Raw genomic sequence first — 16,117 nt, forward strand, 5'->3', positions numbered from 1 at the left:
GTATGTAATGGACTGTGAATCCCTCTCAGAAAAAAAAACCTCGTTGGAAAGAAGGAGGGGGAAGAGAGAAGATAATTTAAGAATGAGGCATTTTGTCATGTTCTTTAGCAGCATCTGATTGTGCCAAGGAGGGTATAGCTCCTCCAGATGTCAGCTATTTAGAGAGACACACACCAGAAGTTCTGTGGACAACAAATGATTGAATCCCACACAGGATGCTCTTCTTGGCAAGAGAAGAAATGGGAGTGAGTGGGTGAGCCTCTGTGTGTTACTGTGCAGGATGGGATGGGCAATTACAAATATGGGAGATAAGGAGAAAAATGAAGATGGATGGAGGTAAAAATACCTGCTAAATGCCAGCTCTCCCACTTGGATGGAGTAGGATTTTTGCCTGGTTGTCTCAGTGCTTTGTCTTGTGTGATTTTAACCCTATTTTAACATGATTTATATAACCTAAGCTGTGATAAGCTCTGTATAAACATCTGGATATGTATTATTTTCAGCCTGTAACTAGCAGCCTGAGAAAACCCAATAACGAGAGTGATTTGCTGCAATACAGCTTGCTGGGGAAAAAAAACAAAAACAAAAACAAACCAAGCACAAATTATTAGATCATCCTTTGTTGAAAGCAGAAGTTCTACACAGCTTTATTCCTTTATATGAAAATTTTGTTAAAAGTATTTTAAAGCTCAGCAGTCTTTCTAGGGATGGGTCAAAGGGTTTCAAAGAACCCAGAGATAATTAGACAGCTTGGGGCTTCCCTCAGAGGCCACCCATTTCCCTGACAGAAGTTGTATAGACAGAAACATGCTGTTCTACTGGTTTTGAAATTTATGTTTGTGTAATATTTTCTTCTTTCCTCAACCTTCATTAGATAATTGATTTCTCTTTCCTGTGTATTCTTCATTCAGTGTTTGGCTCTGATACAGATTCAGTGTTTGCACTGGGGAAAATAGCATCCTACCTTTGGGGTCTAGCTGGTCTATGTCCTGTTGCAAGTGCTGGATGAAATCTGCCATTTCTAGTGGAGAATAATGCTTGATCAAAGGGAAACAGAATTTCTCACCTTTGAAGAATTCCTTCTGGATCATTCCATTCTGTAAAAGTGTGGAAATATAGTGTTATTTCAGTCTGATCTTCTGGGGAAGTCATGCTTCCACAGTCACTCTGTTTGGCCATCACGCCTTTGGCTGCCTGGCCAGCAGCCACCACATTTGACAGGAGCATTAAAGCCCCAGAGACACTGAATTCCTCCAAAACCTGTTCCTCATCCCTGCTGAGGTGTAAGGGCTGGCCCACCAGCTGGTAGACTTGTAACTCTGAACCTGCATCAACACAGACCGCCTCTTCCTTGGCCAAAGCAAGACATGAGAAGGAAAAAAAGTGAAAGGTGTTACAGTGGGGTAAGGAAATAGGACAAAAATCGGAGCAGATCAGAGGAAGGAGTGTGAGAGAATGCAGGGGGAACCAAAGGTCATGTGGTGACATTGTGGTGAATAGGGGAGGGCACACACGGCACAACAAAGGGGAATCATCAAGCCTCATTTCCTAATCAGTTATTTCTGTAGTTCTGCTTGTAGAACAAACATTTTTTTCAGGTAGCCAGGAATATCAGATGCCCTTGTTTTATCTGCCTGCTGCTACATTTCTGATGATAACACCTAGTGTAGGGGCTGGTAGTGGGTAAGTAGTGTCTCAGTGCAAGAAAATGTGTTATACAGAGCACCTGTATATCTGCTTATTCTGTTGATCACATACTGCTTTCTGTCTCTTCAGGGGTTTTTTTTTGGTAGCTCGGGCTGTCATAAAATAGCTACCTTCAGATTTCTGTGCAGGAGGAGATCAGAATGTGGAGATAAAGACAGCAACAAAATGATTCACAGTTTAGTCATTCTGAAGACCACTCACATTCTTTCACCCTCACAGTACCCACCATACTTCTGCCAGTACCCTGGACAAGTCAGTGGCAGACTGTGTGTTGCCATCCTGAGTGCTCACTTTAGGTGACTACTATAAAGGCAAAGGGGGGTGAAACGTGGCATCTAACTAAAACTATGCAGACCTAATTATAATTTAAGGGGTTACTTAAGGGATATATTGGTCCAGGGTGCAGATGGCTTTTGTACAATCAATTCAAAATTCAGATGGAAGAAATAAAGAAGTGTGGTTCCTTTCCCTTTTTTGTTGTTTCTTCTGGAACTGTCCTGGGCTGATGGTGTGGGGAAGAGATAAAGAGGCTAGAGAGGAGAAAGCAAAACAGAAACGTGTGCACATGTGCATGAACATGTGTTTGTATGCATCTAAATATCTGCATATCTGCATTCCTATTTTTAGTATTTCCCTTGGCACTTTACAATGAGTAGCTTTACACTTACAATGGCACACACAGTGAGTAGGATTTTTTGTTGGTTCTATCCAATAGACAGTCCATCCATGTTGGTAGCAGTTCATGCCTTAACTGTTGTATACAGCCTATTGTGGAGGGAGTTTGCTACCCCTTCCCTTTGTTTCCAAGTCCAAATTTTCATGGCGGCCTGGTGCTTAAAGCCCTTCTGCTCCTGATGACTGTACTTGCTCTGGTGGTGTTTGCAGCTCCAGTGGGATTTTGTTGCTGTGGAGTGCTTTCCCTCCCACTCTGCTCAAAGACTAAGGTGCTGGGCAAAGGGAAGTGTTCAGTTTGAGGAAGTTGGCTTTTGGCATCCATGTGAATACTATGAACACTCTTTGAATTACCTGTGAGTTGGAGGATATGACAAGTCAAGGAAACTGCTGGTGCCTCAGGAGACCTGTAGTTCTGGGGGAGCTTGTGTAGGTGGGGTTTGAGACCCTGGGGAATGACAGGAGAGGGAGGTACTTCACGAGGAGAGAGATGTTTTTAAAGCAGTTCATGCTCCTTATTCTCGCTATTGTGCTTTTGTTGAACTTCTTTGCTAGAGACCAAGTACCCCAAGTAAGGTCCCTGATCAGTTGCTGCAAATGGAGCTGGAGTGTATTTTGCTTCCATCTGTTTGATTTGTTTGTGTGGGTGCATTGCATGCCTTGAAGCCAGAGCCTGTCCTTGGTAGTACTACATATATCAGCAGAGAGCAGGTATGATGCTGTATAACTACTCATCTCAGCAGTGACCTAAGCTGCACTTTCTGGAAGATGCAAAACCTTTTAAAAATCTCAGTGCAAAAGGCCTAAGAGCCAGTGGAGCAGGGCTTAGTGGTATTTTTCATGTTACAGAATATATAACTGGGAGTAACTACCAGGGTGCTATTATGAGCTCTCCTTCTGTGCAAGAGGGGCAAACACCTTACAAGAAATGTAAACAGGAGTATCATCAATAAGATACGTGAAATAATTGTTCTTACGTATGCAGTGCTCATAAGACTTTACCCGATGGATTGCATCCAGACTGGGACATTGCACTTCAAGAAAAATGTAGATACTTTGAAAAAGTCTCTAGGAGGCCAGCAGTAATGAGCAGAGTCTAAACCCCATAGATTTCTAAGGAACAATAGAGCAAATGTCCTTGTCTAGGGAGGAGGGACATAGCAGAAGTCTTCAAATAAGTACATAGTGTCTGTAAAGAGGAAGGAAATAATCTTTCTTGTGTGATAGAGAAGAAATAATACCTGAATATTATGACTGAATATGTGTTTGTATACGTATGTTGGGGAATTACAGATTGCTCGGAAGGGAATAGAACATAAGTAAATCAGACCAGTTTTAAACTTTAAACCAAAACTTTACTGAACTCACTGAGTAGCAACACACTTTATGTTAATGCCTAATTCTCAAATATTATCATTAATTATTGCTTTATGTACAAAACTACAGAACTGTTATTCTTTAACATTTATGTCCTAAATTAACTGTGACTAAAGTGCCACAGAGCTGATTCTCTACACTTAGTACTGACAGCTACAGTCCTTGGTGGTTTTAGCTGCAGAAGAAGTGAGAAGTAGAGAAGGATGAGAGAAGTTGGAAGTGATGCTGGCTTGTCATCTTCCATACCCAATTACCCTTTACATACTTGGTTCTTTAAAGCTATTTTGATGTCCCAAAAATGGGATCTTCATCTGCCAACAGTGCTGCTTCTCTTGTTCTTTTTTCCCCAGACATGCTTCTTGTGTTAGCAGGATGCCTGTCTGTTTCCATCCCTCATGCTTATCTTGTCCTTTGTTGCAACTTTTTGTTGCCTGGATGCCTCCTATAAGCAAATAACTATGTCTTGTTTGCTTGTTTGGTGGTCATGACGCTCACATACTTAGTAAGATGCTTATACCATTAGAGTGTTGCAATATATTATATATTGCTGTTAGTTACAATATTTTAGTATGTTTATATCTGGGCAGAAGGAAAGCTAAGATTAATTATATCCTTCTTAATGCATTTGTAATTGGTGTCACAGGTGACTTCTTTGACTATGGCAGATTTGTGAGAAGGAGGGAAAAAAGAAAACCAACAACCCTTGATAAAGTTGAACACTGGTATATATTGATTCCAGAGAATTGATTCTTTATCTTTACACTTTGGACATCACCAAGACTGTTGTAGGCAAAGTTTATACTGGTGGAGACAGGGACAATTTAGCCTCCTAAGGCTGCCTTATGTCTGTCTAGTCTATTATGAGCCTACTTACTTGGAGGGAAGAAGTTCATTTCTACTGTGATTGAGAGCAACTGGACTATACTGTGTAACATCCTGTGCAGGCCATGTAGCACAGGCACCACATGAAAAACAGCTGTCCCTTTGGGCACAGAGAGGGCCATCTAACAGCTTATTGTTTGTTATACCTTAGCCAGTAAATAATTTGACACAGACCATGCAGAATGGGCTCTTTCAGGGTTAAAAGCAGAAGAGTTCTTCCCCACAGAGTCTTCTTTTGTCCTTCAAATTTTTAGCTTTGGCTGCTCTGACCTTCTTTTTCTTTTCATCTCCTGCACACTGACAAGGTATACATCTTAGGAAATTACACCTACCAGCAGCTCCCACGCAAGGAGGCTCGGCCGCTGGAATCAGTTCACTCTTTGTCGGGTGGTGAGACACTCATGTCATTGAAAGGTTTCCCCCCTATATCTTTCTTTGCTTTTAATTCTTTTATTTTGGTGGCTGGATGACCACAGCAAACACCAGTCCCCTGGCAGTTATTGCTGTGAGTTGAACAGGAGATTACAGGCAAAAGCCAGGCAAAGATGATAGATGGAAGAGAGAAGAGAAGCAGAGGGGAGCCTGTGCACAGTGCGTATTAGAGAACTCGCTTTTCATTAGTACAGAAGTCAGTTTAAAGGAGCAAAAGCAACAGTTTTTCCAGCTTTTCCTTTCTGTGTCAGACAAGATTTCTTTGAGTGCAAAAGGAAAAATAAGTCTTCTTTCTGCTTTCATGGGTAAAATTAAAATAGTTCCCTATTTATCTCAGCAGGGATTTTAGCTCCATCTATTCTCTGTGTCTTTCTACTTCAGCCTTTCAGGTGCTATTTAAATTTTAGAACTCAGAACTCTTAAAAATAATTTCCCAGCTGTTCCACACTAAGAATTCGTGACATAGATGTTAGTTCTGCAGTGCTAATATATGCCTTAGTCTGTAAGGCACTGGACTTGCAGATCTTCCAGATCTAAATCTAAATCTGCAGAATAGATACAGACAAAATTACAGTAGGCAACACATCTGTGATCTGCTGGTTCATTGAACCTCTTGCTGCTGTGAGAGTCACTGAAGGGAAGGGATCACAGCAGTGTGTTATCCCAGGCAGGGCTCACACCTAGGCCAGAAACAGGCTGTTCCCCTTCACCTTAGACTTGCCAGCACTGATTCCAAACATAAGGAGAAGAAGGTACACATATATTTTTGTTTCCATAAACATAGTAGCTACATGCATCCATAGTATCAGTTGCTAGGAGTTAGGCTGGAGATGAATTTTGCTAAACATAAAATCAGGCTATTTGTGGATCTGTAAGCGGAAGCTGTTATGAATGATGGAAATCAGTTCTACACGTCACTACCTTTTTATACTGGTGTACTTAGTTAAACATAGGTAGTAGAAGTGTGAATTCTGTGAATGAAACATCAGAAAATTAAATTGTTGGACTCTTTTTCTTCATTAGTGATTCAATAATTACCTAAGGTCAAGCAGTGGGGAACCCTGATTTTTTCAAACTAGGCCAGTCTTTTAGTTTCCCTTAATCTTTCTGAGCCTGAACAAACCTTTGATAAAAAGTCACATTGCTGAAAGTGATACAGGAAGTCCAAGCAGGTTCTGTTTCTCTGCCTGACAAGCTTTGAGCAGCTGCCATTGAGCCCAGCTTCTACTGAGAGTAAAAGAGATAGATGCAGTTCCAACCTTCCTGGAGGAAAAAGCTCTGCAGCCACAGAAGATCAGTTTTCTCTTGTGAGATGAGAGTCTGCCTGTCAGCACATGGCTGAAGGGTGGACTAGAGCCTGCTTAGCCCACTCTGATAAAGTACCCTGGAGGCAGGGACTGAAGTGGCAGTGAGACAGAAGGGGAGACGGCTGGTACTTGAATAACAGAACCTCCTTATGATGATTGAAATAAACTAAACTTGGGCATCCTTCATGTATATCCATTCATAATTCCCATTCATAATTGCTGATCTGGTAGAGGTCTGAGGTGTGAGAAGGATTTTTTCCTAATTTTTGAGGCAGCTTTAGGAGAGAGGGTGATTGCTGGTGTCTTGTGCAGGTGGTCAGGGGTATCTCTGCAGCACATTCTGTGAGGGAGAATTCCAAGAACTCCCCTGCTCAAGGCTGAAAGCATGGACTAGACACTCCTGTGTCAAGGCACTGTTGCCAGTGCCTTCCATTCTCTTAGGTTCGCAGACTAGCAGACTTTGGCCAAAAAAAGGTACTGTTTGCTCATAAAGCTGTTCTGACATATGTTGGTTCGTGCCTTTCCAGCAAGTCTATAATCTCTCCAGGGAAGGGACTCTCAGCTTGTGTTAGTTTGCATAGTGCTGAGTACAGTGGATCATCCTTTATACATTATCCAGCAAACAGGGGCAATTTTAACGTGTTATTGTCAGTCTGTGTTAGCAAATCCTGACATTGCCTCTTTTCCAATTTTAGTTGATTAATGCATATCAAAAAGAGATATGTTGCTGTGTTTGTGTGCCCATGCACTTGTTCCTCCTTGTTTCCACCAACATAGAACTCTAGGTGTGTCACAAAGTCTGAACTTTACAAGAGTTTTGGCCCTTAAATTGGATGTTTGATAGAACTGAATTTATGTCTCAGTGGTTACCATTGCTTTTGGCTAACTCACTGCTAGTCCAGACGAACTGGTTGTAATCAGCTTGCATTTTCTTCTCACAAATGAACACCAAGGGTCAGATTTCCCTTCACTTATGACAATCTACTGGCTCTGTTGAGTTTATTTACCCTGACATAAAGGAGAACAAAACTAGGCTCTAAAGCTTCTGTATTAGTTGCTTTTGGCAATCTGTGGTCCCTTGGAACTGAGCAGAAAAGAGAATACTTGCTCTGTGTTACTGGTAACATGTAAGGCATATGCCTCAACTTTTGTGGTAACTGGACTTACTGGTTGTTAAAGGAAAGCACAGAAGACCTGAGAAAAGGTTGCTTTCTTTTTTTTCTCCAGATACAAAATAAAACTGAGAACTACAGAGACGGCAGCAACTCGGTTATATGCAAGAAAAATACTGCACACAAGAAAAGGTACTGCATAACAGCAGCTGTGTGCGTAGTTTTCAGCCCTGTCCTGGAGCAACCCTCCCTTTTCGCTCTGGATGAGCAAACACTGATAATTCTTTGGTGCTGCTGGGTCCTGCCTCTTGAGGCTGCCTGCAGAGAGACAGTGATGACAAGGACAGTGGGGCACCAGGGACTAGTCTCAGAGCAGTTAATTCTGCCAGCAGTGCTGAGGAACTTACCAGATTTTTGGCCACTGCTGTTGTCAGCAGAACTTGAAGTAGCTTGCTAAAGACAAAGGTGTCTATATGCCGGTCCTAAGCTCTCTACAGCATGCAATTCCCTCTGGTTTGTTTTATTTAAAACTGTATTTTAACATCGTAAGTATGACATGTTTTCACCCTCCTTCTTGATTTTGGAAAAGTACATTAAAAAAAATAATGGAACTGTTTTGAACCTTGAGAGAAGCAGTTCAGTCTGGGAAAAACTTCTGGGTGACAGGCTGTTCTAGCTGACCTTATTCTCTTAAACTTATTATATAGCAAAGCACTGACTAACTCTGTACCTTGTTAGCTTCTGCTGGGTGGAGGCAAAGCTGTCCTTCCTCTGGCAGACACCCTGTATTGATAAATACTAATTGAGTTTCCCCATTAGATGCAGTTTAAAAGATATGTGATTTTACAGTATCACTGATGTTTCAGTTCTGAGTGCAGCAAAGTAATTAACAGCTAAGATTTAATAGGAAGCATAGAGAAAGTTGTACTTGCTCTTTTAAATAAGGTGGACTACGAACTCTTCCTGGGCCTGAAGATGACTGGGTCTCTTTCTGGGATTCTAAAACTAAGAAACAATTGCTTTATTATTTCTCATTTCTGCAGATTATAGTGGCCCTCTGGTCTTTTAGTAAAAGAAACAGCCAAGTAGGAAATAAGACTTTTCTCATATCTGTAGGGAGCAACATATCATGGAAACCATTATCTTTTAAGGGATCCATCTTGGTCCTGAAGACACAAGAGCATTTAGAAAGACTCTATGTTTACCCAGATTAAATAAACTAATGTGACTACAACACAGCCAGCCTCTACTGAAGTAAATCTAGTGGGAATAATGTTGAAACGTCACTTCTGACTATAAACTTCCCCTTGCCTCCCAAGAGGAAAACTGCAATTGAAATCTGCCCTCTTCCTGCAGTGGTGCTGCTAAATAAATGAGTCACCTGTTAATGACAGGGCAGTAAATACATCCACTGACATCTCATAAAGCAAGGCAGAGTGAAGTTCCAGTACTTTACGGTGTCACCAGAATCCTATGATGTATTTATAGCTAGCTTCACAGGTTTTTCCTTTTTCATTATTTATTTTTATGGTGTACTCCTAGAGTTTGGTTTTCTTGGCCCTTCTCATTTTTGCCTAAGGCAGTTTACCCACTGGTTTCCAGCAAAGGAAGGTTGATAGGCAGAATGTAGAGCAAATCCCCATCAGAGGGGCAATACACAGCCACTTTTTTTCTCCTGCTCATGAACTCTCCAGGCATTTTCTGTCTCTGGCCAGGGCAGTCTGAAATGATGCTCACCTTTGTATGTCCTACCAGCACCTGAGCTGGTACCTCTGCATGTGGGGAAGGATTGGTGTCAGATTAAATGAGGAAAAGGATCAGTGATTTGTTTTGGAGCTTGGTAATTTATTGTCTGTTTAAGGCTCTGCCTCCCACAGCAACCCAAGAATTAGATGGCCAGCATGAACAGGGGATTGAGTATGGCGAAGAGGATGTGACCTGTCAGACTGTTAAAGGGGAATTACTTCTGTTCTTTTCTCTTTTAGTAACAGGGCAAATAATTGCAGGACAGGGGCAAGGAGTGTATCCATGCAGTTTCCCTGCTCTTATCTCTAGAATTGCACTTTCTAAAACATATATATTTTCCATAAAAAGTAATGAATTTTCCACCACTTCCTCCTAGAAAAGCAGCATTAGGTCCTCAATATTTAAACCTGTAGCACCCACAGCCCTTTTTTAATGTGTGATGCATTCTGTCCTTCTTGTAATGCTGTAGCCAGAGAAAACAGAAACTGAAATGGTGGAAGGCAGATCTTTTTTGCATTGCTTATAATTATCTGGGTCTGAAACTGATTCAGGTTTTCTTTATTTTACAAATCAGCTACTCAGTGATGTGTATTTAATACATGTCCTTCCCCCCTTCCCCTGAATCAGGCTCCCTACAGCTTAACTACCCAATAAATTTTTCAGAGTACCTTGTCTGTGGACTATGTGAAAATTAGGACTTCTGTGACAAGGGATTCAAGGGTGCTGACTCATGGGTCAGCAGCCTTTCAAGGCTATATTCCCCCCTTCCCCCAGGTAGTTAGGAGCAGGGAGCTTCTTCCCTGCAAAGACAGCATCCTTCTGGGAATTCCAGCACATATATGGCAGCAACTTCAGTTTCCTCAACAAAACTCAGGGACAGGAAAAGTTGATTTGCACAGATAAAACTGCTCTGTGCCCTCTGTATGGCACTGCAAACTTGCTGTCCAGGAGGCATCTGCACTGCAGGTCACTCAGTCCTGTCTCCACCTGTGTGCCCCATTGTCAGGAAAGCTGACATTCACGCTTTAAGGCTAGGAAATGACCACCAAATCAGTCAATTAGTTTATAGTAATGGTACATACTGCTTGGGATGGAGAATCTCAGTGTCTGCTCAGTTCCCATATCTATCAGTCAGTCACTGGCTCAACATGATTGAGCCTCTGTTTCCTTATCTACAGAACGGCAAAGTAATACCTAAAGCTGTTGAAAGACTTCATTAATAAAATATTTTAAAGCACTCTGAGATTCTTAGGTGGCAGATGTTAGATAAAGGTGAAGATAATATTCTTGCCTTTCACAATCACTGATTAAACCCAGCAAAACAGCAAAGCGTTTCTGGCCGCTTTAGCCCCTGATTTAGTTCACTTATACTGTAAGTTACTAGAAAATAAATTACAAGCATATCAGGCTCAACTGAAAGTATTAGGCGTGCAACTCAGGCTGATCATTACAAGTTACTGACATGCTGTACCAAATTGAGATGCAGTGAAAACACTGCACCTCGGCGTTAGGGAAATACCCGAGTCAAACAGCGGCTTTCAGACGCGCATGCGTGCACACCTACAAACACGGGTCTAGAGGGGAAAACAAGAAAACTTACAGTCATAAACAATTTATTGGTTCGTATGAATAAATGAAAGGGAAGGAGGCAGTGCAGTGCAAGGTGAGTCTGGGGACTGTCTGGCTCCTTTTCTGAAGCTCCTTATTGACTCCCCGAGTGATCCTGTGTAAGTCACTTCTTCACTCCCGGTGCTTGCCTTCCCCAGTGTGGCTGGGGATTTTTGCCACGCAAATGGATAGGCAGTAAATTACTAGGTAATGCTACTGTATTTGCTTATTAATTTATGGGCTGCAAACTCCGGCTGCTTTCCTCACTCTCCGAGGATTGAGTGCAGATACACGAGTTCGAACTACGCCCATAGTTGCAGGAGCATTAAAAAAACAAAAAATAAAAAATCTGTAAGAGCCATAGGGGGTTTTAAAGAGCGCGGTAATTCCTGGTTCTTCCTCTGCTCCCGAGCAGCTGCGGCCGCAGGACGAGCCCTGGGACGGGGCGGCGCGGGAGGACAGCGTTACTTGAGCGTATCCATCCCCGTGCCGCGGCCGAGGGCCCGCCGTGCCGGCTCCCCGGGACACGGCGGCACGGCAGGAGCTCCGGTCCCGCACGGGAGGCGCTCCGGTCCCGCACGGGAGGAGGTTCTGTCCCGCACGGGAGGAGGCTCGGTCCCGCACGGGAGGCGCTCCGGTTCCGCACGGGAGGAGGTTCGGTCCCGCACGGGAGAAGGTTCTGTCCCGCACTGGCGGAGGTTCTGTCCCGCACGGGAGGCGCTCCGGTCCCGCACTGGCGGAGATTCTGTCCCGCACTCTGGGCGGGGCGGGCGCGGTTCACCAGGGCCCGCTCGGGGCAGGCGGCGGCTGCCGGGCTCCGGCTCCGGGGTTCCGCGAGCCGGGTGTTCCCGGGGGCCGCGGGGCCGGGGGCGCGCGGGCCCGCACGAGCGCATGAATGGCGGGGGCGGGGCCTCGGTCCGGCCCCGCCTCCCTCCGGAGCCAGCCGGTCCCTCTGCGCAGCGCTGCGCCGCCCCCATTGGCTCGCCGGCGCCGGGACATTTGCATGCTGCTCGCCCATTGGCGGAGGCGCTGCCCCGGCCGCCCCGGCTGCGCTTCACCTGCGCCGCCGAGTTGGCCGCACTTGGGGCGGCCGCCCGCAGCCAGCCCCGGCTCCGCTCGCTCCGCGCCCGGACCGCGCCGCCCGCCCCGGCTGCTCCAACGCGCCCGCCCGCCAGCCCGCCCGGGAAGAAGAGCTGGCGATGCGCTCGACGGCTGTGCAGGGTTAATCGGCTTGAGCCCTCGGTCGCCTGGATTCGGTGGAAGAAGGATAATAATCTAGATCGCTGTGTGTGTGTGTGCGCGTGTGCGTGTCGTAGCAGTTCTGCATTGCAACACTTGCTAGTGGAAAAGCAAGAGAAATCCCCTGGAATTGGGATAAAATATATATATATATATCAAAAATTTACCTGGGGTCCCTGGCTTATTTCTTCTTTTTCGTTTTTAATAGTCCTTCTCAACAAAGTGAAAGACAGGGATCGCAGGCAGGGAAAAGTCCTCAAGGACCCCGTGATCCTGGAGGAACCTGAACAGGACCCTCGTGCGGACATGTGCGGCTTTCCTGCGCACTCCTGGAGGTTCGGTACGGCCGCGGGGTTCCTGCCACAGTAGATCCAGCCCTGGGAAACGGCGCGTCTTATTCGTCTCTGTGTGGTTACTAACCTTCCCCCATCCCTCCCCTTCCCTGCTAGCACTCTCTCTCTCGCACACACACTGTCTCTTTTCTTCTTGAGCACACACGCACACCCCTAGAGCCTCGGAAGCGACTCTCCTTTCTGCTAGCATGGGTCCCCTGGCATCATGAACGTTATTCTCTCTCCCTGGCTGGAATTCAGACTGCCCGTCTGTAGGTGTCTTGTGCCTTGACCATGCACCTGAGAATAGACCCCAGCATTTGCCCGGGACGCCGCCCCGCCTGGACCCTGTGGATGTGCTCCCTCTTTTGGGGATGTATCGTCAGCTCTGTGTGGAGTTCCTCTAACGTGGCTTCTTCTGCCTCCTCTTCCTCGTCTGTTTCTCAGGCTCAGTATGAGCATCACTTCCACGGCAGCAAGCACCACTCTGTGCCTATCTCTATCTACCGCTCCCCTGTCTCCCTCCGAGGAGGACACGGTGGGTTCCCACTCTTGTTTCTTTCTAACCTTTTTGCAGAGCAGCTGGAGCAGCAGAGGGGGAGCAGGGACGATGGCTGTGCCTCCGGGGGAGGGGGGTCCTCCCTGCCCCTCAGATTTCCGCCGTTATCTCCCCTCCCCGTTAACCCTCCACTCGTCCCCTGCCGCCTCCCGGAGCAGAGCCTGGGGCTGAGGACGCACCGCTTGGAGAGCCAACTTCCCCGGCCGGTGTGTGCTCCGGAGGGTGGGGGCCGGGGCGGGCTCGGCTCGCTCCGTGTCAGACGGCAGCGCCGAGCGGCTCGGGACGGAGGAAGGGCATCCGCTCCTGTCCCGCTGGGATCCTGCGGCGGGGAGCCACCGAGTCCTGTCTGGTAGCGGCTGGCGTGGTCATTGCAGCAGCGCATCTTCCCCGCCGGGCAGCCTCGTTTCCCGGTCGCCCAGCTGCGGGAGGGCCAGCCGGGGGCTCGGGGAATTGCCGCCGCCCTCCTCCCCTGCCTGCGCGCTCGCGGCGTTCCCGGGTGAGGATAGAAAGGGGTGTACGAAGGAAAAGGCGAGGTCTTATTCCTGCTCCTGGCTTCCTGCTTGGTACCCGGTAGCGTCTTCCTGGGGACCCTGGAGTAGGATATAATAGGGAGTAGGTTTTCACTCCGGCAGCAAGGGAGAAGGGGAACAGGATGTCTGAGAGATGCCAAGAGAGTGTGAGAGGGCCAACATCGTGACCCTGAAGTCCTGAGCAATGCTCAGCAGTTGGACCTACACAGCCTCTTATCCATCTCTCTCAAGTCTCCCCACCCTGGCAGGAGTTGGCCTAGGCCCATCTGACATGGGGGGTCTCCCTCATCTCCACCTTTTTCTATCCTTGTCCCTTAGCTTCTGTTTTCAGTCATATCAGCTGGAGAGGCAGGCAGGCCAAGGCCTGGCCCTTTGCCGCCAGTGCTGCAGGTCAGGGTCAGGTCTGGCCTTCCATCATGGGAGTATTCACCTAGAGATTCACATTTGTGCAGGGCCAGAAGAAGAAGAACCAGTAGGAGGCACAAGGTATAGGAACACTTTGAAGAAGAGGGAAGGGAAGGAAGGGCCCTGGCACAGTTGGTTGAAATGCCGCATGACATGGCTGCAGCACGGACTATGAGGATGTGCTGGCAGGGCTGTGTTAGGGTTACGTGGATATTGAAACCTGGAGCACCCTGGTAAGTGCTCAGATGACCAGCAGAGCAGTCTGAATGGTTCAAATGGCACAGTGATGAATGGACCTCCAATGAAATCCCTAGGGATATTGGCAGAGCTGTAGAAGAAGCTTGGTATTGCAGGTCTGAGCCGAGGCATGTTGGAGAGGGAAAGGGCTCAGGAGCACAGCCAGGAGGCAGATGCTGCAGGTCACAGCTGAGCACCAGTGGGGCAAGGCTGTGCTAGCAGGAGGTGCTGTGGCAGAGCTGCTGGAGGGCACTGGAAGAGTGTGGCAGGGAGCTCTGCAAGGCATGTCATCGATGCTCTGGCAGTGCGGGAGGGGGAGCCCAGGGCACTGCAGAATAGCACTGTGCTGCAGAGGCGAGGACTCGGGACTGAAGTGGCAGTGGGTGCAGTAGGTTGAGGAGGAGGTGTTCAGCCATTTCTGCAGACACAAGTGGCACTATCCTTCCAGCCTATCAGACTCCCACTTCTGCTGCAAAGTTCACATCCATCCTAAAATGCAACAGAAACATTTGGGCCCCACATGGGAAGGGAACCAATGCCATGCCAGACATCAAGACCATCTGTTAAGCACCACCCATGTGAAACTCAGTTATGGGTTATTAATCACTAGCAGCAGGAGCTCTGTTATTTGCAGCAATGCTTGAGGACCATGTGAGAGAGTCCCTGTTGTGCTAAAGCAAGAAATATGAGGGATCAGCCAGTCACTGCCCCAAAGGGTTTTCAACACCCCAGCTTCTGTAGCTTAGGTCTCCTGTGATGAAAGGGGTTAGCAAAGTCTGGCTTGTAGGTCACTTGTGAGGAAAGGAGAGAAGGATATCACAAAATGTGATAGTGTTTGGCTCTGCTGTAAAAGTCAAGCAGTAGCCTTTGTGAGAGTCTACAGTGTGTTTACTGGTCAAGAAATGATAGCTCTTTTTTCCTTGATGGCTTTTCCATCTGCCCTGAAAGTCAAGCAAAGCCTCACGTAAGAGGCAGGAGCAAAAGCAGTTATCAACTTCAGTGAGAAACGGGCATTTTTTTGGTGTCCCCATTGCAGAAAGGAATGAAGGGAAATAGAGAGCTCAGGGAGCTTAGGCAAGTGCATAAGTCAGTGTGAGTAGTTTGGTTTTTTCAGTTTTTTTTGGTTTTTCTTTTCTCATCATGTCTTGTAAGCAAAAACTGTCATAAAAACCATCTTTGGCCATGAATAAAGAGATGACTGGGGTGGACAGACAGAGGGAAATTGAGAGAGAGAAAGGAAAAAGAGACCACAAAGACAGCTGGTCTTGGAAACATGCATGGTTTATTTTTGTGTGTTCTTTCACTGTTGCACAACAGAGGCCCTTGGAACTTGGATCTGTAACAGCATTGAGGAGTCAGATTCTGAGGAGGCTGTGCACTCCCTGTGTTTCCTGGGATTTTGATTATTTTGTTTTCCTAGAGAGAAATAAGAAATTCATTCTGATTACCGCCCTGCTTGGTGGCTACACTAATACTGGTTTTGGAAGGAATCAGATCAGGCCACCCTGCTGTGTTGTCTTCCAGCCCCACAGTGCTGATCTCTGGGACTCAGTCTTGTATTTAAACATATTTTCATTTTTTCTCCTACATCCCAGTGGGTTTAAATCTGTTTGAAGAAGCAAATTAATATCTAGCACAGAGGAAAAATAAGTGTCTCATGAGCATTGAACATTTGTTTGGAGTCTATGTCTAGTGCTCCTTTAAAATCAGTGGAAAACCTTCTTGTGGCTTACCTTGAGCAGGACTGGACCCAGATCTGGCAGTCGCTACTGTGCTGGTGTTACAAGAGTTAATTCTGAAATCACCGAGCTGGTGCTTTACGGTAGTTGGGCTGCAACCTGCAAATGCAAAACTTGGCACAGCACATCTTCTCAAGGAGAAAGTCTTTCTAACAGGTTTACCTCCTTGTCAGCAGGGGAGTGAGCCTGGCCAGGCAGGGGACTTCAAGTTAGAACAAATCTTTTTTCCATGA

At 46.4% G+C, this 16,117-nt stretch overlaps 1 protein-coding gene across 7 annotated transcripts in view; it reads left to right on the forward strand.

Annotated features, from left to right (window-relative positions):
- NRXN3 (neurexin 3) overlaps positions 1 to 16,117 on the forward strand; it is a 961,828-nt gene that overhangs the window by 596,393 nt on the left and 349,318 nt on the right. For 2 of the 7 annotated variants that reach the window (XM_058828790.1, XM_058828798.1), the window contains exon 1: positions 11,872 to 12,952. The exons of the other annotated variants lie outside the window; for them this stretch is intronic. In XM_058828790.1, coding sequence (XP_058684773.1) covers positions 12,709 to 12,952 — 244 coding nt within the window. In that variant the 5' untranslated portion in view covers positions 11,872 to 12,708. Of the gene's footprint in view, positions 1 to 11,871; positions 12,953 to 16,117 lie in introns of those variants that run through there. 7 annotated transcript variants of the gene reach the window in all.

Source organism: Poecile atricapillus, chromosome 1, assembly GCF_030490865.1.
Source record: "Poecile atricapillus isolate bPoeAtr1 chromosome 1, bPoeAtr1.hap1, whole genome shotgun sequence".
Classification (NCBI taxonomy): domain Eukaryota; kingdom Metazoa; phylum Chordata; class Aves; order Passeriformes; family Paridae; genus Poecile; species Poecile atricapillus.